General features: G+C 37.9%; 1 protein-coding gene across 2 annotated transcripts; it reads left to right on the top strand.

The window, feature by feature from the left end:
• Positions 1 to 571: 571 nt before the first annotated feature.
• LOC136240154 (epidermal growth factor receptor-like) lies at positions 572 to 23125 on the top strand. Of its 2 annotated transcripts, none has more exons than XM_066031049.1 (23): positions 572 to 667; positions 1384 to 1456; positions 1910 to 1984; positions 5856 to 6338; positions 6391 to 6426; positions 6514 to 6647; positions 6696 to 6837; positions 6897 to 7007; positions 7056 to 7167; positions 7227 to 7621; positions 9563 to 9725; positions 9783 to 9858; positions 16073 to 16905; positions 16959 to 17073; positions 17134 to 17175; positions 18736 to 18849; positions 20249 to 20344; positions 20407 to 20592; positions 20644 to 20707; positions 20759 to 20926; positions 21656 to 21802; positions 22390 to 22490; positions 22557 to 23125. In XM_066031049.1, exons 2-23 carry the CDS (start codon positions 1441 to 1443, stop codon positions 22923 to 22925), a joined length of 3978 nt encoding a protein of 1325 aa, XP_065887121.1. In that variant the 5' UTR covers positions 572 to 667; positions 1384 to 1440; the 3' UTR covers positions 22926 to 23125. The 2 variants fall into 2 exon arrangements, with proteins under 2 accessions (XP_065887121.1, XP_065887120.1); XM_066031048.1 differs by having other exon boundaries at positions 6391 to 6468.
• Positions 23126 to 23883: the final 758 nt, after the last annotated feature.

The raw sequence follows: 23883 nt of genomic DNA, 5'->3' as shown, positions 1-23883 counted from the left end.
AACGATTACAAAACAAAACAAAAATATTAAATTACAAGTACATTATCACAACCACTCTCGGCAATCCCTTGCCATAAAAATCCTCTGGGATGCAGTCATACAAACCTTCGAGGCATCATCCAGCATCCGTCGAACCAGTGACCTTGTGATATTGATGTCCTTATCAATAAAATGTAGTACATTGTAAGTGTTAGTGACTGAAAATTGCTGGAAGTGACCTAAAACGCTGATCTCAAGAGTCTCATAAAAGTTGGTAACATTTAACCGATCTAGCTCTGATAGAATTTGGTGGTATTCAGCCTTATTTTGTTTGCGAGATCTAGCCTGCTCAAGATGGTGGGCACTGTCCAATGGACATGTCAGTTCAAATAAAAGTATACTAGAAGTGACGGTATTATGGATAACAATGTCTGGTCTAAAGGGGGTCACAATCACATTAGGTGGAAGTGTAGATGGGGGTGACTCACTGGCTCGCTGTTAGTCTTTCCTTGCCTCCTAAAACTAATATAGTGAGCCACACGTGTTGACTTTGTAGATTGGCACCACCAGCTGCGGTATCACACCGCGATTCATCAATTAATGGGTGTGTCCAGTAAAACTGACGAACGTGTTTTTCCAGTACCTGTTTACTGCAGTAGAACGAACTAGAACTGCTGCATTATCACAGGTAATCAATGTTGTGTCACAGTTTAGGTGGAGAAGACTGTGTATGTGTTTCGCTCAGTTCAACGCCTTTTTTGCGATAGCTTTTTGCTGTGATGCATAGTAGTGTTGTTTCAGTGTTTACTGAAAAGGCTAAAATGCATAAAACTTTTCATACCATGCATTTTTCACCCTATGTATTTCAGTGCAATTTATTTCAAAAACAGAATTATGCTTACTACATGTAGCTATAGTAGTTGTGTTTTCACTAGGTGGACAGGAGAGGTTTTAGGGGGTTTCTGGAGTTTCCAGAAACCCTCTCTGAAATAGTGCACACACCCCTATGATTCGTCTGGGTGATAAGAGTCATACATACTGTATTATAGTATATAGTCTTTTCTATTGGCAGGACTTCATACTTTTTCCCCTTGAGATCACCTTCACAGTATTCAAAACTACGCAGTGACCTTTTTTTTGGGGTCTTCAACTTGCAGCTAGGCTGAAGCTGAAGTCGCAGTTCCAGAAAACCTGAAACCCCATCTGAAAATTTCTATATCCACCCCTGGTGGCTCACAAATGTGCTATATAATATGGCAGCTTGCATATGGGTTGCACTTGTTGTACATGTACACATACTAGCACAGTCAAGTTATTGCTAGTATTCCAACCTCCTTGAATGTACCTTTATAATAGTTTACTCATCCAACTACTCTGGTTACGTATACCTATCTTATTTGGTAGGAAACTTTACAAACACCTATAAGTACTGGAAGTGGTCTAAAAGGTAGTAGCTGATTGATGTATTGCTTATTGCGTAAGTTTCATACTGTATATGTGCTAGCTATCTTCACCAAGTTATACTGACCTGAATTCTTCAAAAGTTAGAACCAACTATCTTGAAACTTCTAAGGTGTTATTTAGATCATTTTTTCCAGTATTTTAATACTTTGATATGTATGAGCTCGAGGCTAACATTTGTCAGCAGGGGTAATTTATAGCTAATCAGATGGGTGGGAAAAAGTGGTTTAAAGACTTTCTTGACCTGAACTAGGACATACCAGTTAATAACGAGGACACTTGTACTATCAGTGATCTATAAAGCAAACTTCACACAGTGCACTTTCAATCCTTTTGATCTTGCCTATGCAAAACTAAAATTATATAAATTGTGAAGCAAGCATTAAGTGTTGCAATGCAATGGAAGTTGTTTGATAAATAATTCCATTAGTGGCATAAAATGGTCCAATCCTATTGTATTATCTTATAGGAGACATGATAGTTGTACTTCTTATCATTTCTGCTGCTGTTATAACTTCAGTGACAACCAGCTGCAACAACAGAGGTAAATTTCACTCTCATTTTTGCATTTGTACATGTAGTCATGTGTATCACTTCCTAGTTACACTCAACAATGTATACGTATCATACATTTGAACATTTGTGACCGAATTTTGGAAAATTTCCCTTACGGATGCATTTGACACATTAAATATTAGGTCTGAAACAGAGCATTATAAGTTTAATTCCAACCATATAAGGGTAGAATAAACCATGCATACGTACCTTGAATTACAAGAACAAGTTGATGTTGTGGTACTTCTAAAAAACAGGCGCCATGCAGCTAGCTAATTCATCTGGAATTAACCATAGATAGTATATGCTACTATAAATTAAGTATTATTATTGTTTTAACCAATAGGGTAGTTTTGGGTTGTGCAATAATATTAGCTAATTCTCGTAATTTGTAATTCATGAAATTTTCATAATTCATTCAATTACATAGCTGTGCACTTTTAAGGAATCACTTGGTAAACAAACCACTTTTAACAACATATTACATGCAGAAGCATCTTCTAAACTGTTTTATAGCTTGACTATCGTGTTTTTCCACAAATTCTCTTGACAAAGCCTCAAAGCTGCTCTTCATATTCATTCACGTACATAAGGCATACGCCCTCTTTAAATTTACTTGCTCCCATGGCAGTAATCCAACTATACGTCACAATGAGATCAGAGACCTTACAGCCCAATCAATGTCAGAAGTGTGTCCTAATGTAGCCACTAAACCTACTTTGCAGCTTGTTACCAATGAACGATTCTTTCATCGCTCTGCAAACACTGAATGTGGTGCTCGCTTGGACGTAAGAGCTCAAGGTTTCTGGGGCGTTCACCATCAACAAGCCTTCTTTGATGTTCGTGTTTACAATCCATTGGCAGCCACAAATTGTTGCACTTCTTCTGCCAGTTGTTTCCGATCACATGACTGAGAAAAACGAAGGACTTATGAACAACGTGTTCATGAAATAGAGAGGGAATCATTTACATCTCTTGTGTTTTCTGCTTTAGGTCGAATGAGCAAACCAACAGAAGTTATGTACAAATGACTAGCTTCACTTCTCACTACAAAGCAGTGCCAGAAATATTATGTTGTCATCTCCTTTATTTGCTGCAGTTCGTCTTTTTCCTTATTGCAATCAGCCATTATGTGTTTTTGTGGCAGACGTTCTACTGCTGGTCGGCCTCAGAGAGATCTGACAGACTTCTCTCTGGCGGGGTGTGAGGGAAAGCTCCTTTTGTCTGATTGAACTGTTTATGTGTGCATTTTAAAAACAAAAAAAAATTGCATTTAAAAAAAACAAAAAACACTTTCTATTCCTGGTAGTGTACGAGGCCTGCACCATTGTTTTTCAGTTGTTAAATGCCTGAAAACCTCAAAGGGAAGGTAATTTGCTAAGTCTGAGGAAAGTCGCCACACTCATCTTTCAGTCTGTCAAACAGAAATCACCTCAGAACAAAATTCATCTGTGCAGAAGTTTAATACAGACTTCATTTCACTTTTACTTCTTACATAAAAGCTGCTTTTACTTCTTACGTAAAAGCTGCTTTTACCATTGTTTTAACAACTTTGCTCATGCGGGTGTGTATGGACAAACATAGGTAGATACATAGGTACACACACTTTTATGAAAACAATTTCAGTAAACCAGGCGCGCACCCTATGGGCACACGCCTGGTTTAAAAATTTTGAAATACAGTACTTGAAAAGTTTTCTCTGCTGTTAGCTAACAGCACCATGCCAGTTTCAAAATTCTAATTGTTTGAGGCAAGTTAAAAGGGTAAATTTTCAAAATTTGGTCACATTTGATGTCTGGTTCAGTCATGGTTATAGACTGAAGCATAGGGATTATATAGCTATATCTGGAAGTATAGACAACTTTGGGTATCTTGTTTCACAACTTTTTAGCAATTCCCTTGTTTCACTATACCTTTTTCTTTTATCCCAAATCCAACTTAAAATTTCTATTTTTCTTTCTACTTGTACATATATTAAGGCCACATATAATTTATTGTTTGTTTCTCATCCCCGCCTTGCTTCTTTATCATTTCAATAAGTTGTGTTACCATTCATGGCTGAATGCAACTCTTAAGCAACTTTCAAAATACTAACTATAGTTAGAGCAAACATGCACTGTGAGTCATATGAACTATCTAATTCAACCATCTAGTTAATAAACAGTGAAACAAATGTCCGATTTATACTTTGAGTAATATTAACTAACACATTTACTCAGCTCAATAATTGTTAGTAATATTTATCAATTTATGTCAATATTAATGTTCATGACATAGCTTTGACTATCATTTTGGCTGCTAGTGATCAATTGCTGCGGTTTGACGTGTCCAATTAGCAGTTTGCTATCATCACTTGTTTTAAGCCACAAATGCTATGTTCATTCATCTACCATATTTATGGAAGAGCTACTGCCCGTCCTATGATTTCCTCAGTCGCCCATTATTCATCCAAACTCATTCTCTCTATATCATATATTATATGATCTAAATATTGTCTGATCTCATGTACATATAATCTCATTTGCTATTATGGTGTCATTGTGTTCTTGTTGCATGATTGTAGTGTATATGTCACGTACACTACTGGCTTTGTTGGAAAATGCTATGTGATTAACATTAGGAAAAAGAGTGGGCAATATAGAGCTTGGTGTGGTGGAAGGGTGGATAGCTATGTAAATAAATGTATATATATATGAGCACATATGTGTAATTTAATCCTCAATAAATGGTGGCGGATGCCACTATTCCCAGAGGTGGGTCCCAACAACCATCAAATTAAGTAATAAATATTATTAGTGATACAAACAATATTAAAAATTTGATGGCAATTTTGTTTATCTTAAAATTATGACCAGATCTGCCATAATCACATGCAAGCCTAAATTTTACAGTGCAAAGCCTTCAATGGATTAAATACTTGTGTATTACCTAAAAGTCCATAATTTTTTAAATGCTTTGTTCTTAGTGAAGGAAGGGTCTGACAAAAAAAACTCTATATAAATCATCTTATTCACCTACTCAAAAGTAATTCATTTGTTTTGCTGCACTAGACAAAAGGATATGTAAGTTATGGGCATTTGCTAACATCCAGGCAAAGTGATTGTACACAATTGACCTTTCATTACTAAATTCATCTTTGTATGTAATGAAAAAAGTGATACAAGGAAAAAGTTCCCTTATTCCCTATTCTTGGTGAAAATGATGGTGCAAGTTGCAACTCCTTATGTCACACTCTTCATAAGTTACAACTGTTTTGGTATACACCTGTAATTAAGGTAGAGTCAGGTTGTTAAGCGTACGTGCCTATTAAGCGCATATTATTTGTTGAGCACATACACATTTCTTATTTATTTCTTATTATTATTTATTAATGCTTTACAGCACAAGTGCTGAAGGTCTGTGGTCCTACAGCCTGCTCAAAGACTTTAGCTACATAAGGCATGATGATTAACCATGGCTGATAAGCACACATGGCCCAATGTGAGGCTCAACATGAGACAAAGTTACACTCAGGAAAATAAGCTGAAATACTGGGAAGTTAACATTTCCTCGAGCACTTAGTCTCTCTTGAGGTCTATGTATACAGCAAATCAAATTTCTGGATTGCAATATTCTTGTTCATCACAAAGGATTGTACCCAAATATGGAATCCAATATCCTTATACATAGTACAATTTTTTACAAAAGTTTTCTGTTGTTGCTGATTTGTAGGGCTGTAACTTTGCCAGAGCATATACATACACTTACCTAAGTAGATTAGAAAATAATAATCAAGAAGTTGATAAATACATAATAATGTCAAGTTTTCACAGATCCAGTCACGTACCTTTTGTAACTGTAAATTTGCTTTTATCCATTAGAATTTTGTGATGGTTTACGTGTACTAGAAAATGCAGTTAGTAGGGGAGAATCAAAAGAGCAATTCTTAGAAGATATGAGGGCTATGTATTGTGGGTGTAGGGTGATTGATGGAAGTGTTAACATTGTAAACAGACCAATGAATGAGACTTATAGTTCTACAGATTTTGAATTCTTATCTAGTGTGGAAGAAATTGGTGACACATTATTGATTCAGAACATCAATGTAACTGATAATATAACGCTACCAAATTTACGACTCATCAGAGGACATAACCTGTTAAATTTTGGAGCAGAACCAAGTGGAAATCCAGCAATATATATTCACAATGTAACAGTGTACCTACCAAAACTGACAGAGATCACATTAGGAGATGTGTACATTGTGACTGTCAGCTCTTGTAATCACAGAGGTGTCCTGTGGGAGGATATTCTTACTGGCCCTAACAGTCAATATCAAGACATAGGAAATGATCATTGTCCTAGTAAGTCAAGCTTGTACATAACAGTGTATGGTGTATTGATATTTTCATTTAGGCAGTACAGACATAATTGCTAGTGATTGTTCACACTGTGAGTACCAATATTGTTGGAGTTCGGGATTGTGTCAAACTTGTAAGAAGTTCATATCTTTGATATTGTAATTATCCTGTTCTATAGTGACAAAGAATTTTGGCACTTGTTTTGAAGACTGTTCAACTAGGAGGTGTTACCTTAACATGGCAGGGAATCCTCAGTGTTGTAGTAGAGAATGTGCAGCTGGTTGTGTGGGACCTAATGATAACCAGTGTACCGTGAGTAGTGTTATGTGAGTTGCTAATGGTTAAAATGTCATTATACAGGCCTGTGTGAACTTCAACAACAATGGCACTTGTGCAACTAACTGTCCTCCAAGGGAAATATACAATCCTGGAACTGAGCAATTTGAGAATAATGATAATTTCAAATTTCATTTTGGTTCACTCTGTGTAGAATCGTGTCCTAGTAAGTGCTCTATACAATGTATCAGTGATAGTACTAGTGGTAAATGTAATACTACACAGGTAATCGTTTTGAACAAGGAACATTTTGTGTAAGTGAGTGTCAACCAGGTTTCCAAACAGTGGGACGTATTTGTGAACCATGTCCAAATGGAGTGTGTGTGGGAGGAAGAGGTTACTATTTTTTGGTGTTTCATTCACTGTATGTATATTTATTGTCAGTGTGTAGAGGAGTAGATGAAGAACTGTTACCTGCTACAGTTCCATCATTTTCTGGATGCACTATTGTTAATGGTGACCTTACTTTTAATTTCATAACATATTTACAGTTCATGTAAGTGACTGATATTAATAGTACAACTAACTTATAATTATAATACTGTATTTTCACAGCTCTCAGGATCTCAACTTAACGCAAGCTAAGGAAAACCTCTCTAGTATTGAAGTGATTTTAGGACGACTAGTCATTGCTAACTGGGGAGAGGAAGTGTTTGACTATCTTCCTAACCTCATGTACATTGGAGGATTTGAGGGGAACACTACTTTATCAGACAATCATTTTGTTTCTCTGGCCATTCATGACAACAACTCAACCTCCACTCTTCTTCTTACTGTCAGTCTAACACAAATACACTTTCCCAAACTAGTGGAAATATCAGGGTTAGATATTTGGCTAGTTAACAATCCTACCTTGTGTTATATTGGAGAACTGGAGTATTACAAAGCATCACCTAACCAAACGGTTGTATATGATGGTGCTACTGCACAAAGGAATTACAATGAATGTGGTTAGTCGAATAATAATGACTAGTATATTATTATTTTAAATCTGAAGTATATAGGGATCTAAGCAATCTAGTAAAACAAGATATTATATGAATGATGGTATTATAACATAGCTCCATGGTAAATCCCAATATTGGCATGTCCTAACAGTTATTTTATTCAATGCCAAAATAGGGTTTTCACCTACATTCTACTTCATTCTTCGAATAATAGTTATAAATGCACTAGGTTTTTCTTGTTATAGCAGGTGACTGCTTTATTAGAGTATCTTGAGCGGACCTAAGGTGACTGACCTATATGCAATATTTTAAGAGGCATGTCTTCTCATTCCTTTTCCACTGTGCTACCAGCAGAAGGTACTGTGTGGTTGATATGATCAATTACAATAAGATATGGCTAGACAAGCCATGAACAAAGCAAAACTTATGTTTTTGTATTTTATGTGCCTGTGACAGAAATCACTAGCACTCACATTAGCTACAGCAGGCATATGAAACAAGAAAACATCTTATTTGCAGCTTGTTTGCACTGATTTCACAACATTAATGCCATATGTGGTTTTTAATATACTGTATTTTAAACCAGTAAAAAAATTGTAGAGATTTCTGAGCTCACTTTTTGTAATACTGTACATCAGAGAACTAACCACTGTATCATCGCTGTCAGCTACCAGGATCAGAATTTTAGATATAGTTAAATGCAAGATAAAAATTATAGTAATCTAGTTTTTGTTAAGTAATAGTTAGACTTCAGACCATGTAATTTAGTAACCTGATGGTCCTGTGTCGTGGAACCTGAGCATCCCCTGTGGTCTGAAGTTAACTTATTTAGACCCTTTATACAGTAGTTGTACCTTTCACTGCTGACAGCTGCTTGTAATAGAGAAATGTATCGTCAATAATAGTAGAAACATGCCATCATAAAGTAATTTTTAGGTACTGATGCATTGCCAGTGCTACCAATGCAAGTGCATGTGATAAACATTAAAAGGTCTAAGTAAACATGAAGTAACTTAGACGCTTACAAAATCCACCACAATAGGGTCTAAGAAATGATGTGCATGAAGTGTTGGGAAATTAGTACAAACCCGTACCCATATTTGTACCTTGAGTCAAATACAAATACAGATGATGGCCAGCATGATTACAAATAAAATGTAAGTCAAGGCACAGAGGCCAGACACTCGTTAGAACCCCAAAAGAGACATGTCACTAACCGATGTGGACCTATTACTCCTATGTATAACAGTGGACAGACAGAATGAACTATTTAGTTATAATTTGCATGTATCTGTATCCCAATATCTGAGTGGTTAATGCTTAAACTCTGCACTGTATTATGCCAAATTGTGATGAATGTTGTATGGTCGTGTTATGCATGGGGGGAACATTGCAATATATTTTGCCCTATTTATAAACATGCCTTTGGTGCCTCTAGTGAGTAGTTAGTCATCAAATTACTGGGGCTGAGTGACATACTGCCATTTTATTATCACGATTGATACTTAACCAACTACTTACGATGGTGAATATATACTTCACAATCCTTACACATAGTTTAATTGTGTTCTCCAGCATGCCTTTACAGGTGCTAACTGATATTATAGTAACAGTTATTTCAATTTATGCTTTGAGATTATCTAATGATGTTTTATACCTCTCGGTGCAGGGGTAACCACGTAAGTGAGCTTAAGTTGTTACAAGGATTCCTAGCCAATTATTGACCTAACCTGTGTAGCAGTTGTTTTTGCTGCTAGTCAATGCACTGCAACAAGTGCAATATGGAAAATATAGCATTGGGTGTGGTCTAGATACAAAGCTAGGCAAAGCCAAGTGCTATATTTGGCTCAAGACCTCACCTGAGTATGCAGCTTTGCATATTATGATCACATTTATTATGTGATATAATTATACTCATTGTTATAAATTTCACACTTAATATAGTTGCTGCAGGGATGTCATGTCACAACCAGTGTAATGAGACATATCGGTGTTGGGGTCCATCTGATACTGACTGTGTAGTGTGTAGAATTTATCTGTACAGGAATGGAGCTGAACGTATTTGTGTTGACTCCTGTAACTCTACTAGACTACAATTCCTATCCCTGTAAGTGACCGTCTTGTAATAGTTGTATGTATTAAATCATATTTTGCTTTGCATAAGATTCTTGTATGCTGACAACTCTACAATGACATGTGAAGTGTGTCATGAAGAGTGCAATGATTCTTGTTCTGGTCCAGTAAGTTCATTTAATAGTTATACCATGGCCACGAGTGGCCCTTGGGTGTGGGTATATATATCAGGCAAATCCCAAGTGGCCATGGTATAAGTAATATATACCACTCTGGTATGCTCACCTATTAGGTGAAGGAAGGAGAACTTGCATTCACTTTATTACTTTTTTATACAGAAGTTTGCAAACATCGATTGTGGGTTTAAATTTGGGAACAAAAACGAAATGATTGTGGGTTTCACTGGTTGTAGTGATACAATTTTAAACCAAATAAGATACCTATAGTAACCAAAGGTGCTAAAATAAATACTTAGGCGTAGAATGTCTGTGGCATCTTGCAGTGTACTATATAGAAAACTGTGAAGAAGCAGGCTGTAAACAGCTATGATTTCATACTTAATTAACATTAATTATCTCTTTGTATGCATACATAATTACTTTTTGTAGCTTATTAGTGTAATTAGCCAGGTGTTTTTACCTAATCCTGTCTTCGTTGTTATTTTTGTAAGTTATCAGTAGATTGTTTTGACATATCTCTGTCTCTTTATTGTTCTAGTTTTTTGTACAGGTAATCAACTCTCTTTGTAAGCTTGTGTAGTTGACCTTTTGCTGACCTTAGCACTACAGCTTGTATAAATACTCTGTATCTGTGTGCAAAATTTAGTCTGCAATTGAGTGTGCTAAACTGAGTATTGAGAACTGAAGTGCCGGATCGAATAGCTAGAACTACTCGGCTTCGTGACATTTGGTGGCAGCGGTGGGATCAGTTGAAGCTAATTGCGTGGCGATTGACAGCTCTACTGATTATTGTAACCCGAAGCTCATCCGCTGTGGTACCGTGGCTTCTAGTGATAATGGTACCCTGAAAGGTCTATAGTCTAGCTATTTGCATTGAGTAGTTGTTCTCTGTCTTCCTACGTTTTGTATATAGGACTCAGTGATGCCGACTAACAAGGGGGCAGATAAAGGTGCAGACTCTGATGGATCATCGTTGGCTGGAGTGCTGGAAATGCTTCAGGAGCAGAACCGTGCTATGCAGGAACAGAACCGTGCTATGCAGGAACAGCACCAGTCCCAACAGAAGAATGATGGAGCAGCAACAATTGGCTCATGAACGAGAGATGAAGGCTCTCAAGGACACCCAGCCAAAGGAAGAGATGGGTGACCCAGCAAAGGCAAAGTTACCAAAGCCTATGCTCCGGAAATTAATTGCAACAGACAATGTAGAACATTTTTTAGCTACCTTTGAGAGGAATGCAACCCAACAGAAATGGCCAAAAGAGGTATGGGCAACACAAGTGGCAGGGCTACTTAGTGGCAAAGCGATGGCGGCATATGCAACTCTTACCCCTGAGGATGCAATCCAGTATGAGAAGGTGAAAGAGGCAATCCTGAGGAGATATGAAATAAATGAAGAGACATATCGACAACGGTTTAGACAGGACTGTAAGAAGGGTGAGGAATCTTATCGGGAGTATGCCGACCGGCTGGGAGATCACTTTACTCGATGGGTTGATAGCTTGTAATGATTGAGCAGTTTCTTGTCAGTGTACCTGATGACCTCCGAATTTGGCTACGTGAGAGAAAGCCCACATCAATCCGACAAGCTGCAGTTCTTGCAGATGACTATGCTCTAGCTCATAAGGGTAACCAGAAGACAAATCTCAAGACATCTTCCTCAACCCCACCTGGAACTGGCACACATCTTCTGGAGAACTCAGCTGGCAGTTTGGGTTCAAAAGATCGACCCCAGAGCAATCCGATGAGAAATGGCAGAAGCCAAACCAATCTACAAGGAGACAAGAAGTGTTTTCAGTGTGGAAAGTTTGGACATTTAATGTATAGTTGCCCAGATCATCAGGGACATGAGCAAACCAATGCTGGATTGAGTGGGAAGGCTTGTGATGAGGTGGCCTGGAATAAGGAGAGTCAAAAGTATTTGCGTCGTGGTATGCTGAATGGTAAGCCAGTCCAAATGCTGATAGACACAGGGTGTACCAAGACAATGGTGCCAGCTGATTATATCCACCCTAACTGCTTAGACAATGACAACCAGGAGAAGATCCTTTGTGTACATGGGGATATGGTGAGCTACCCAACTGCAAAAGTGAACCTTAAGCTGGGGCAATGGTCACAAGTTGCTAAGGTAGTAGTTGCTCCTGGTATACCAGTGCCTGTGCTGCTAGGTACAGACATTTATGAACTCAAGCCAGTGATGGTCACTACCAGGGCCCAAGCAAGAAGGAATCACAGTTCTACTGCTGGTGCACAAGAAAGTAGCAGACCTGAACCCAGTGATGACAATGAGGTCATACCAGTTGACAGTAATCCTCAGGGTGAGTGCAGTACTGTGAGTGATCCCATAGAGGAGAGCAATGAGCAAAGGAGGGAGGAGCTACCAACCTCCACAGATGAGGAACACAGTCCACTGGAGGCTAATGCTGATGACATAAGGCAATGGCAAACCACTGATCCTACATTGACTAGGGTCAGGATGAGGCTGGAGAAGAGGGGAGTGATGTTAGAGTTGGCTGTTACTACCATGATGGGCTGCTGTACAGGAAGTGGAGACCTGAGGGGTCATCAGAAGGGGACGTAAGAACTTGTAAACAATTAGTGTTGCCCCAGCAGTGCCGACAAGCAGTTTTACAGTTAGCTCATCACATGGGGATCACCAGGACCAAGAATCGTCTCCTACAACGTTATTATTGGCCAGGAGTCTTCACAGATGTGGCTAACTATTGTCGGACATGTGAGGTATGTCAGAAGAGTAATCCTAAGTCTCCCCCCAGGGCCAAGATGGTGTCCTTGCCTGTGATAGAACTGCCCTTCCAGCGAGTAGCTATGGATGTCATTGGACCACTACCCCGTACACAGAGAGGGAACAGATTTATCCTCACTATTTGTGATTATGCTACCCGCTACCCTGAGGCCATCCCTCTGCCAAGTGTGGAAGCTCCTAGAGTAGCTAGAGAGGTAGTAAACCTTTTTTCTCATGTTGGAGTGCCTGATGAAATTCTGACTGACCAAGGAACGAATTTCATGTCAAGTCTACTAGAGGAAATTTATCAGCTGCTTCATATCAAGAAGATCAGGACCACCCCATATCATCCCCAGACTGATGGGCTGGTGGAAAGGTTTAATGGGACCCTGAAGAGTATGCTGAGGAAGTTTGTAAGCAGAAGTCAGAGGGACTGGGATGAGTATTTGCCATATTTATTGTTTGCTTACCGTGAGGTTCCACAGGAAACAACTGGCTTTTCCCCATTTGATCTACTCTATGGATGCCATGTTAGAGGTCCTTTAGATGTATTGAGAGAAGGGTGGACTGGAGATAAGGAAGCTGCAGTTCCTGTGAATACATATGTGGTAGAGATGAGGCAGCGATTGGCAGACATGGCATTTTGGAATTTTATCTCAAAGGACTGCTGGCAGTTTTAAGACTAGGTTAAAACATTATCTTTTTTTGTAATTAGGTTTATTGATTTTGTAATTATTAAGTAGTTCATGTTCCTTTTGTATTTGTTTGTGTGTAATTGTACATGTGAATGTATGTTCTGTGTTGGGGATCACCTTGTACAGGCAGTATTGCCTTTTGTGTTACCCATCTTTGGAAAAATTGATAATAAAAAAAAAAAAAATTAAATTAAAAAATTAAAAAAAAAAAAATGGCACAGCTGGTAGCTGAACACTCATCCAGGAGCCAGGAGAAGCAGAAGCTATATTATGACACAAGAGCAAAGGCTCGAAGTTTTAAGGTTGGAGACCAGGTGTTGGTACTACTTCCCACTACAGCAAATTGACTGAACTTGCTGTGGACTGGCCCGTTCAAGGTCACAAGGAAGTTGGGCACTGTTGACTATGAGGTCGAGACTACAGGTAGGAGACAGGAAAGAAAAGTTTACCATGTAAATTTGATGAAGAAGTGGTATGTCATGCCATCTCAACCCAGTGTACAGGCTGTTTCAATGGCCATGGGCCCAGCTGAGGCTGTTCCAGAGTCAGAAGATACTCAGTGCTGGCAGGAGACCAGTGAGGAACAGTTCTTTCCTTTGGAAGTAGATGGGGTCCAGGAAGTGAACTTGAACATTTCTGAACCACAAAGGGGACAACTGTGTGAAATACCGTTATCATTTCCACAGGTACTAGCCATCCAACCAGGAAGGACTCTCCTTGTTCAGCATTTCATCAGTGTGGGAGATGTAACTCCAATACAACAGAAGCCTTACAAGGTGCTTTATTTCCAGAGAGAGCAGGTTCAGCAGGAGCTTGACAGAATGTTACAGGCAGGTGTGATCAGGCCTTCAACTAGCCCCTGGGCTTCACCAATTGTTCTTGTCAATAAGAAAGATGGGGGTATTCGTTTTTGTGTGGATTACCGCAAGTTGAATCAAGTTGCCAGATTTGATGCCTACCCAATGCCTAGAATAGAGGAGCTCATTGATACAATTGGGCCAGCAGTAGTCATTTCAACACTTGATTTAGCCAAGGGCTACTGGCAAATACCAATGGCTGAAGAGTCAAAGGACAAGACTGCATTCACTACACCATTTGGACTATTTGAATTTCAGGTAATGCCATTTGGTTTACATAGTGCCCCTGCTTCCTTTCAGAGGATGATCAATCATGTGCTCAGAGAATGCTGGTCATTTGCTAGGGCATACCTCGATGACATTGTTATGTTCAGTAATTCCTGGGAAGAACACCTTAACCATTTGTGTCAAGTCCTTGAATGTCTTCAGAAGGCTCAATTAACGGTTAATATGTCCAAGTGTCAGTTTGGGAAGATTGAAGTACACTACTTGGGTCATGTAATTGGAGGAGGAACCGTGAAACCAGACCCTCAGAAGCTTGAAGCAGTGGATAACTACCCAGTACCAGCAACCAAGAAGGAAGTGAGAGCATTTTTAGGCCTCTCTGGTTACTATCGACGATTTGTGCCACATTTTGCTACCATTGCGGAGCCTTTAACAGAGTTGACCAAGGCAAAGAATCCCGACAAGGTTAAGTGGAGTGACCGGTGTGAGAGAGCTTTTTGTAAGTTGAAAGAACTGTTGCTTACCCCTCCTATTTTGAAGGTTGCTGAGCCTACTAAGTGTTATGTTCTCCAGACAGATGCTTCTGAACAAGGACTCGGGGCTGTCTTAAGTCGGATAGATCAGAACAGAGAAGAACATCCAGTGGCATTTGCTAGCAGAAAATTCTTGCCTAGAGAGAAGAATTATTCTGTAATTGAGAAGGAGTGCCTTGCTATTGTGTGGTCCTTACAAGTGTTTCATGTTTATTTATATGGACAGAAGTTCACTATAGAGACCGACCATCAGCAACTCTCCTGGTTAGAGCGAATGAAGAACAACAACCAGCGACTTACCAGAGGGGCACTAGCTGTTCAACCCTACTGCTTTGAGATATGTCATCGTTCTGGTCGTAAGAATGGTAACGTTGATGGGCTATCTAGAGGACCACTGCAACTAACTGAGCAAATGGCAGTGACTACAAGCAGCCCCAGCCATCAGCTTAAGGAGGGAGGGATGTGAAGAAGCAGGCTGTAAACAGCTATGACTTCATACTTAATTAACATTAATTATCTCTTTGTATGCATACATAATTACTTTTTGTAGCTTATTAGTGTAATTAGCCAGGTGTTTTTACCTAATCCTGTCTTCGTTGTTATTTTTGTAAGTTATCAGTAGGTTGTTTTGACATATCTCTGTCTCTTTATTGTTCTAGTTTTTACAGGTAATTAACTCTCTTTGTAAGCTTGTGTAGTTGACCTTTTGCTGACATTAGCACTACAGCTTGTATAAATACTCTGTATCTGTGTGCAAAATTTAGTCTGTAATTGAGTGTGCTAAACTGAGTATTGAGAACTGAAGTGCCGGATTGAATAGCTAGAACTACTCGGCTTCGTGACAAAAACCAATCCCCACATACAATTATTTTAATGAGGCCTAGTAACTGAACTATGCAATGCTCACTCAATTCTTTTTCTTCAAACAATGCCTAGCTTAACTAAACCAACATGTTAAACTCAAACTCACAATGCAACACTTTAAGCAGCTCTGTATAAATAATCAAAAGGAACCAATGCTTTGTTGCTGCCTCAGCATCAAAGGCAGTTGTGGTAAGGGCAATACATGAACTATAGCCTTGTGATTTCCTTTGATCTGAGGTGTCAAAGTGGTATATTATGCAAATTAGCTTGTGTCATATATTACAGGCACCTGGTGACTGTTTTGGTCGATGTGAGAATTTTGCTCTTCCCACTGCCAACAACACTATCACTTGTGTTTCACAGTGTCCATTAGGTACTTATCCTAATGACACTAACTTCTGTCTCCCTTGTAATAGTGTGTGTGTACCACAAACTGGATGTACTGGTCCTAGTGATCGTTTAGAAGATGGTGGATGTAATCGTTGTTATCATGTGTTGAGAAATGAGACTTTAGGTCAAATAAGATGTCTCCCTGATGGTGGCTGTATTAACAGAACATTTTTAAATCTTCCATTTGATCCTGTTGAACCATTTCCATTCCCAACACGATTTTGTGATCCTTGTCATAAACACTGTCAATCTTGTAATGGACCTGAGGCCCATCAATGTTCACAATGTGTGTTTGCATTAAGAGAAGACAATCAAGGTCGCTCCATTTGTGTTGGTAGTTGTGAAGATGGAGAATATGTCAGTGCCAAACGTTGTCTATTGTGTCATGAAGAGTGTGATGGATGTCTTGGTGGGAGTCAACAAGAATGTATTGCTTGTAAGAATATTAAGAATACTTTGAGTGATGGTGACACATTTGAGTGTTTACCTTCAGGAAGATGTCCCAGTAACAAATATGAGAATATAGTTAATTCAACATGTGATCAATGTCATCCTTATTGTGCAGAATGTGTTGGTCCAGAGTCCACCAACTGTACATCATGTAATGATCCTCCAGGATACACCATCACTCCACCAGAGGGTGATGATCTAGGACTGTTTGGTTGTTGTGATCCTAATTTCATGGCAGTGGAAGAAAATCAAACATGCATAGGAACAACATTAGAAATGTAATGATGCAAAAATTTAACTTTCATTGTCATTATGATGTCTTTTTTGTTAGGGATGAAGGGGAATCATCTGCTGCAGTTATAGGAAGCATAATTGGAGGAGTAGTATTGATATTGATAATTGTCATCACGGTATTTCTAATTTTCATTTGTAACAAACATTATCGGGTAAGTATAACCTACTTTTTGAAATTAATCTGCATAAAATGTTGTCTGTACATCCTGCAGGCAGCCAGGATTGCCTACCTTGCAATGCACGATGAACAATTTGTAAGTTATGCATTTCACTTCCATGCAATTATGCTTGAGCCAATTATGCTTTAGAAGTAGCCTATTATGCTTTTGAGTACTGCTCTAGAGTTTGCTGTTTTATTAGGGTAGATCAGCCTTTCCTGACTGTGCTGCATTTGAGTAAGTGACTGCTCTATTAGAGTATATTGATCTTATTTCTGTGAAGTGTGAATAGTCGACTAAGCAGTAAAAATTACTTTTTATATGAAATGCAGTATGAAGGCGTAGTGAGTTCATGCTTTGCTGTATTTTTGGCACTTGCATTGTGCATTTAATTGATGAAAATCGTTTTTTGCTGGCAAATTGTTCAATGTTTTTGCTGGCTAGCTATTATGCTCAAAATTATACCAGCATAAGTTGGCACAAGCTTCCATGCAATATAAATGTAGTTAGCAGTAAAAAATATTCATCTACTATATTATTACAAATACTTTAGTAGGACTGTAGTCACATTTTGTTTATTTCAGTAGTGCATTTAACAGTACATATAAATCATTGTGACATTGCAACAGGTGCTATACAGATATTAAAGCATAAGACATGCATCCAAAATGCTAATCTAGTATGAGACAAAGCTTATTATCACAAGACCAAGCACCACATGCTGTGTTATTCTTATAGCCCAAGCAAGGCAATGGTTTAATGAAATACTCTAGAGGATTGAAACATACTAACATAGCAGCATACAGTGGAACCTCAGTTATCTATCAGGATTATTGGTTAGCTGAACTATGGAAATGACTGTTCTATTAGAGTAGTGATTGTTCTGTTAGGGTAGTTGAAAATAATGATATTTAAAAATATTCTTTATGTTATTTTAAGATTATTTATACACAGTTCAGTCAGAGATGCAAACTTTTCAGACTATGGACCATCCCTGGTCCCAAGGGGTTCGAGGTTCCACTGTTCATAATACTAGTTGTAAACTTATACATGTATTAGCAGTACTAGTCCAGGTGAGTGTTATTAATTTAGGTGCACTAGTGTTCTGTCTTCCTTGTAGTGTAGCTACAAAATGCCTATAAATTCATGTAGTGTAGTGTATAAACCCCAGCATTGTTCTGTGGACTAAGCTGCTGTTTACTGAGTTTTGGTATTATTTCAGTGGCATCCAGTTGTTCTGGGTGCCGTTGACAACAAACCGCTGGTGTCTACACTTTGACCTAACTGTACTTAATTTTTAAGTTTTGAAGTTTTAATTGGTAGTTGTTGGGGGTATAAAATACATTTCACACCTCAACTGTACAGTATGGAAAAATAAAGTACTCTTTCTTTGTTTGATGTCACCTACACAAAGGATTATGGAGCTATAATGCAAAAACCAAATATGTGTACCATGTGCATGATCAATAGAGCATTTTTCATGCATGGCATTTGTAATTTCTTCACATAAAAAGTGACATCATAAACACATAGCTAGTATAACATCTATACACATATTATTTTATGAAAGCATGGTTATTCACATGTTAGCTACTGGGAGCAACAATATTTGTTGGTTTATTCTGTGTGCATACACTACTTCTTATTATCTTATAGATATTAAAACCTCCTAAAGCTGCACCAAACACAGCACAACTAACTATTATATCAGAAAACACATTGGAGTTAGAAAAGGAGCTTGGAAGTGGAGCATTTGGAACGGTTTATAAGGTTAAAAATTGTGTATGCATGTCACTTGAGTGGTTTAAGTAGCTACAATTTATTACATGTCACACTACCTTAAATCTAATAAAATAAATGTGCACAACAGCGAAGTGGGCTGGGTCATCAGATCATTTGAGTCACAGGTCTAGTGGGTCTCATCCAATATTCAGCCAATCAGATCATGTTTGATCATACAATTAGCAAGCTCAGTTGTGCTGATGAAAATGCAATTGTGCAAACTTACAGGAATATGTACTATTTTGCTGTCTATAGCCATACGTGGAGCCGTAGCCATATGTGGAACTATATCCACCTATTGGGATTGTATGTATGTTATCTGTGCAACATTGGGCCCATTTATTTCAATTAGAGGTTGCTGTAACTGCTTGTACACTTATGTAGAGCTATCCAAGTCATTTACTATTTGTGGAACCCCAGACTGGTGAAGTGTCAAATAAGGTATTGATAACACATACACAATGTATGTGATTGGTCAAATAGCTTTCAAACCACTTGCATAAGTCCACAATTTGGTAAGTAGTTGGCTATGTTTAAAACGTTTTGAAAGCCTAGGTATACAACATCAGTTTGGTGACCATGTGAGATTGCTTGATAGGTGTAGTTTGGAATTAATAAGAGTTGTTGAGTCATGCATCTACGTAATAGTTAGACTTCAGACCACAGGGGTTTAAGTAATTTAGTAACCCGATGGCCCTGTGTCGTGGCGCCTGAGCGAAGCGAAGGCGCTACTACAGGGCCTGAGGGTTACTAAATTACTTAGACCCCTGTGGTCTGAAGTCTAAGTTATTTAGACCCTTTATGTAGTTGTTGTACCTTAACATTGTTGACAGCTGCTTGTGACAGAGAAATGTAGCGTTCATTAGTAGAAACAAGCCATTACTCCACCCATAACGGGTTTAAAATTAATTTTCAGGTGACGATGCGTTGCCAACGTTACCAGTCCGGGTGCACATAATAAACATGAAAAGGGTCTAAGTAAACATGAAAGGGTCTAAGTAAACATGAAAAGGGTCTAAGTAACTTAGACACCTCCAAAATCCACCAAATTCACCACCAAAAGGGTCTAACTTAAAATAAAGCCAAATTTAGCTTGTGCTGAGCACATAACACTAATATTATTTTAAACCAGTGCAAGGTGTGCTAAATGGGATGGTAGTTTTGCAGATGTATGTGAGTTTTCCATGTTTGTGGCATAACCATTGTTTTCCGGTGATCTTTAGTTAATTTGTTTTTTACATTCAGTCCCCTATATAATCACATTTAAGCGTCCTCACAAGCAGATCCGTTATAAAATTAGGATAAAAATTGTTTGTACATCACCAAGAATACTTTGTGAAACCTTGAAATCAGATTTTCCATGTCTCTTGAAAACACACTCGTGTAGGGATACTGGCAACCAGAAGATGATGAAAGCAAGTACACAGTAGCTATCAAAGTGTTGAATATCTCAACATCTGCCAGTCAAACAGAACTACTCCAGGTATGTAAATTTTATTGACTTTGCACATATGTGTGTGTGTGTGTATGTGTCCAATACCACAGGAAGGTGTTACTATGGCATCCATTGACAATGAGTATGTGGTACAACTCTATGGATTGAGTTTAGGAGCAAAAATGATGCTTGTGTCAGAGTTTGTACCTTTGGGATCATTGTACAATCATTTGAAATCAGTCAAGGAAGAGTGTACTGCAAAAACTGTATTGACTTTTGCAGCACAAATTGCAGCGGTTGGTTCCTTGTAGTAAATATTTTTATACTAAGGTATATACATTGTTCAGGGAATGAAATATCTCGAGACCATAAGAATGGTGCACCGTGACTTGGCCACCAGAAATGTACTAGGTACATCATTGTAATGCTTAACCATGTATAGTTGCATTGTTGCTTTTTCAGTTCAAGGACCTGAGCATGTTAAGATTACTGACTTTGGTCTCACCAAAATCCTTGATGTTGGAGAAACAACTTATAAATCAGAAAAAGAAAAAGTTCCAGTCAGATGGTTAGCTCCAGAATCTCTCATAAACAGACTCTACACACATAAATCTGATGTGTGGTCATACGGTGAGTGGAAATTATGCCAAAATAATTTTGGACATAATAGATACGTGTGGAAATTAGGGATTATGTTATTATGTTAGGTGATTGTAGGAAAATCTGACTCCGTTGAAAAGATCAGATACAGCAGTCAGAAATTCTAATAGAGCAGTCACACAATATTACTACTCTAATAAATAAAGCAGTTACATAGAATATGAAAACTCTAGTAATATAACAAACAGCTTAAAGAATAGAAAACCATTTAAGCTGAAATATCAAATGTAAATGATATAGTACATATACAGCGACAAATGGACATAAAATGTGGCATAATTTTTTAAACATAGTGCTGCAGAACAACAGATATCTGAACCCCTTGAGACCAGAGGTGGTCTATAAGTCTGAAAAGTCTGTATCTCTGAAACTGTGTATAAATAACCCCTAAAATAGCATAAAGAAAAAAATTTTAAATATCTATATTTTCAACTACCCTAATAGAAAAGTCATTACTCTAATAGAGCAGTCATTTCCAAAGTTCGGTTAACCGAGAATCCACATGAGTGGGGTCTGAAGTTAATTTTTGGAACTCTACTTGAAAGCATAATGCTTAATTTTTGGAACATAATATATCCTCATCCCCAGTGACTAGGTGTTTTTATATTGTATGCAGACACTACAACTAACATGTATTGTTCATTACAACTTCAAAGTTAATGCATGTAGGCATCATAAGTTTTATGTACAACTTTGTAGGAGTGACAGTATGGGAGATACTTACATTTGGTGCTAGACCTTATCCCGGTATAAAAGCCCAAGAACTACTGGGATCTATTTACAATGGTGTGAGACTACAGCAACCAGAAACATGTTCAAGAGACTTGTACAATGAACTACTAAAATGTGAGTTAAATGTATTTGTATATGTAATAGGACGGATGGCTGTGGTATTCGGGATTTAATAGTGCGAGCATTGTAAACAGGAAGGAGTAAAATAGTGCGAGGCAAAGCCGAGCACTATTTCCTTCCTGTTTACAATGCGAGAACTACTAATCCCGAATACCACAGCCATCTGTCCTATTGCAAATTAATCCGACAACCATAGCAACTGTTACTAGGCAACAGAAATTCAAAAATAACCACTGCAAAAGACCAATCACACTTAGCAACCGTTGCTATGGTCTCAAAATGAGTTTTGCCTTAGCAACCGTTGCTAAGCAACTTATACCTTGGGGCATCTATCACTATGGTAACAATAGTTGTCAAGTCGGACATTTACTTCTAATAGAAACACACCACACTATTCTAGCCAATCAAATTAGTATTATAGATTTTTGTCAAGGACCTTGACAAACAAGTGTAATACTAATTCTATTGGCTAATCGCTTGACGTATATCAATATAATACGTCAAGCTGCTATTGAGAGTATTATACAGTAACACATTCAGTTGTTGGATTATATACTATATATAACAGAGTGTAATAATAGGTTGGACAGTTGATTACAATGCTCGTCCATCATTCACTGAACTAGAAAGTACAATGGAAAAGTTTCTAAATGATGAACCAACGAAATATGTTTTTACTATGGTGAGTGTATAGTAATGTAGATAGTAATATAGAATACATACCCCTGGACTATACCATTATCAATAGGGTGATGACAGCTTGCAGAGGTATGTTACTTTACCAGTCAGCAGCAAGGAAAGTCCTTATGAAAAATATGAATATCCATATGGTTACTCTGATACTTATGTTGATGGTTACATCAAATCGACATCATTAAATGTTCCAAAAATACGACAGGCTGACACTACACCAACAGCCAAAAGCAATGAATATTACATCACTGAAGCTATAGAGTATGATGACACACTACCAACCAGTGATAACAATACTAAAGTGGTTGATGAAAAGGATGATAACCTGACTACCAGTGACAATGACCCTGTTACTGTGATAGATGAGTACGATGATGTTACCAACAATGATGATCATGATTATGTTCAGCTCAAAACTGACTAACTGTTAGTATACAGATAATCAATAATATATTATTTGGCAAAATTTTGCACATTATTACAGATATTATTTTACTTTCACATTAAAATTGCGGTGTCCACAAACTCTGCTCCCCTATATGTATTCACATTCAACCTTATGCAATTTTTTTATACTTAGCTTTGTATAATTATATTTACTAACATCAACTGTATTGATCTTGATACTGAATCACCGTATACTGTATACTTTACGTGTACAGTACATTACTCTTGTAGTGTAATATACAAGTACACAGAAAAATTTGGAATTTTCAACTAGAGCAGGGACCATAGCACATCAATATTAAAAGTACTGAAACAAGCTGGCAAGGGCGTCAGAGTAGGTGCAACCAGTGAGGCTAGAGCCTCACCACTTTTTGGCTGAAATCAAAAAACAAAAAAAAACTTGCAAACTTGATAAAAGTAAGTAGTGAACATAGAATACTTAGCATATATTAGTGGCAACAATTGAGAGAAACAACACTTATCTAGCCTGTTTTCACTTAGAACAACTTCCATTTCAACTTTGCCCATATTAAGCACCTCTAAAATAATCATCGTTATGTTTAGATTTTGCATTGTGTCTATTTTGGAAACGTTAAAATGGTAAGATTTAAGTGTTAAACAGGTACCTTTTGTTCACTGACCAGTTTTATCGTCAGAGCTATCACCTTTCACACAGTACCTACAGCCCAAAACTTCCTCCAGATAACATCTCAGAGTGTGCAGTTTCAAAATTTTCCACCTGAGCCTTACCATTTCACTTTTAGTCTGATACCTCTACAAGCTGGAGTAGTGCACAATATTAAATCACAGTAAAACAATAAGAAGTGTTATATCCCTACTGTGCATTTTCATAATGGTATCTAGAGCACAGTAGGGATATAACACTTCTTATTGTTTTACTGTGATTTAATACTGTGCACTACTCCAGCTTGTTT

Source organism: Dysidea avara, chromosome 12 (assembly GCF_963678975.1).
Source record: "Dysidea avara chromosome 12, odDysAvar1.4, whole genome shotgun sequence".
Lineage (NCBI taxonomy): Eukaryota > Metazoa > Porifera > Demospongiae > Dictyoceratida > Dysideidae > Dysidea > Dysidea avara.
The sequence above is the reverse complement of the archived record's forward strand: the minus strand, read 5'-3'. Positions and strand labels throughout refer to the sequence as shown.

Coding starts and splice junctions, on each gene's coding strand:
- LOC136240154 (XM_066031048.1), top strand. Junction 7,622..9,562: donor AAGGAATTACAATGAATGTG/GTTAGTCGAATA, acceptor CACTTAATATAG/TTGCTGCAGGGATGTCATGT. Junction 20,593..20,643: donor TTGCAGCACAAATTGCAGCG/GTTGGTTCCTTG, acceptor TACATTGTTCAG/GGAATGAAATATCTCGAGAC.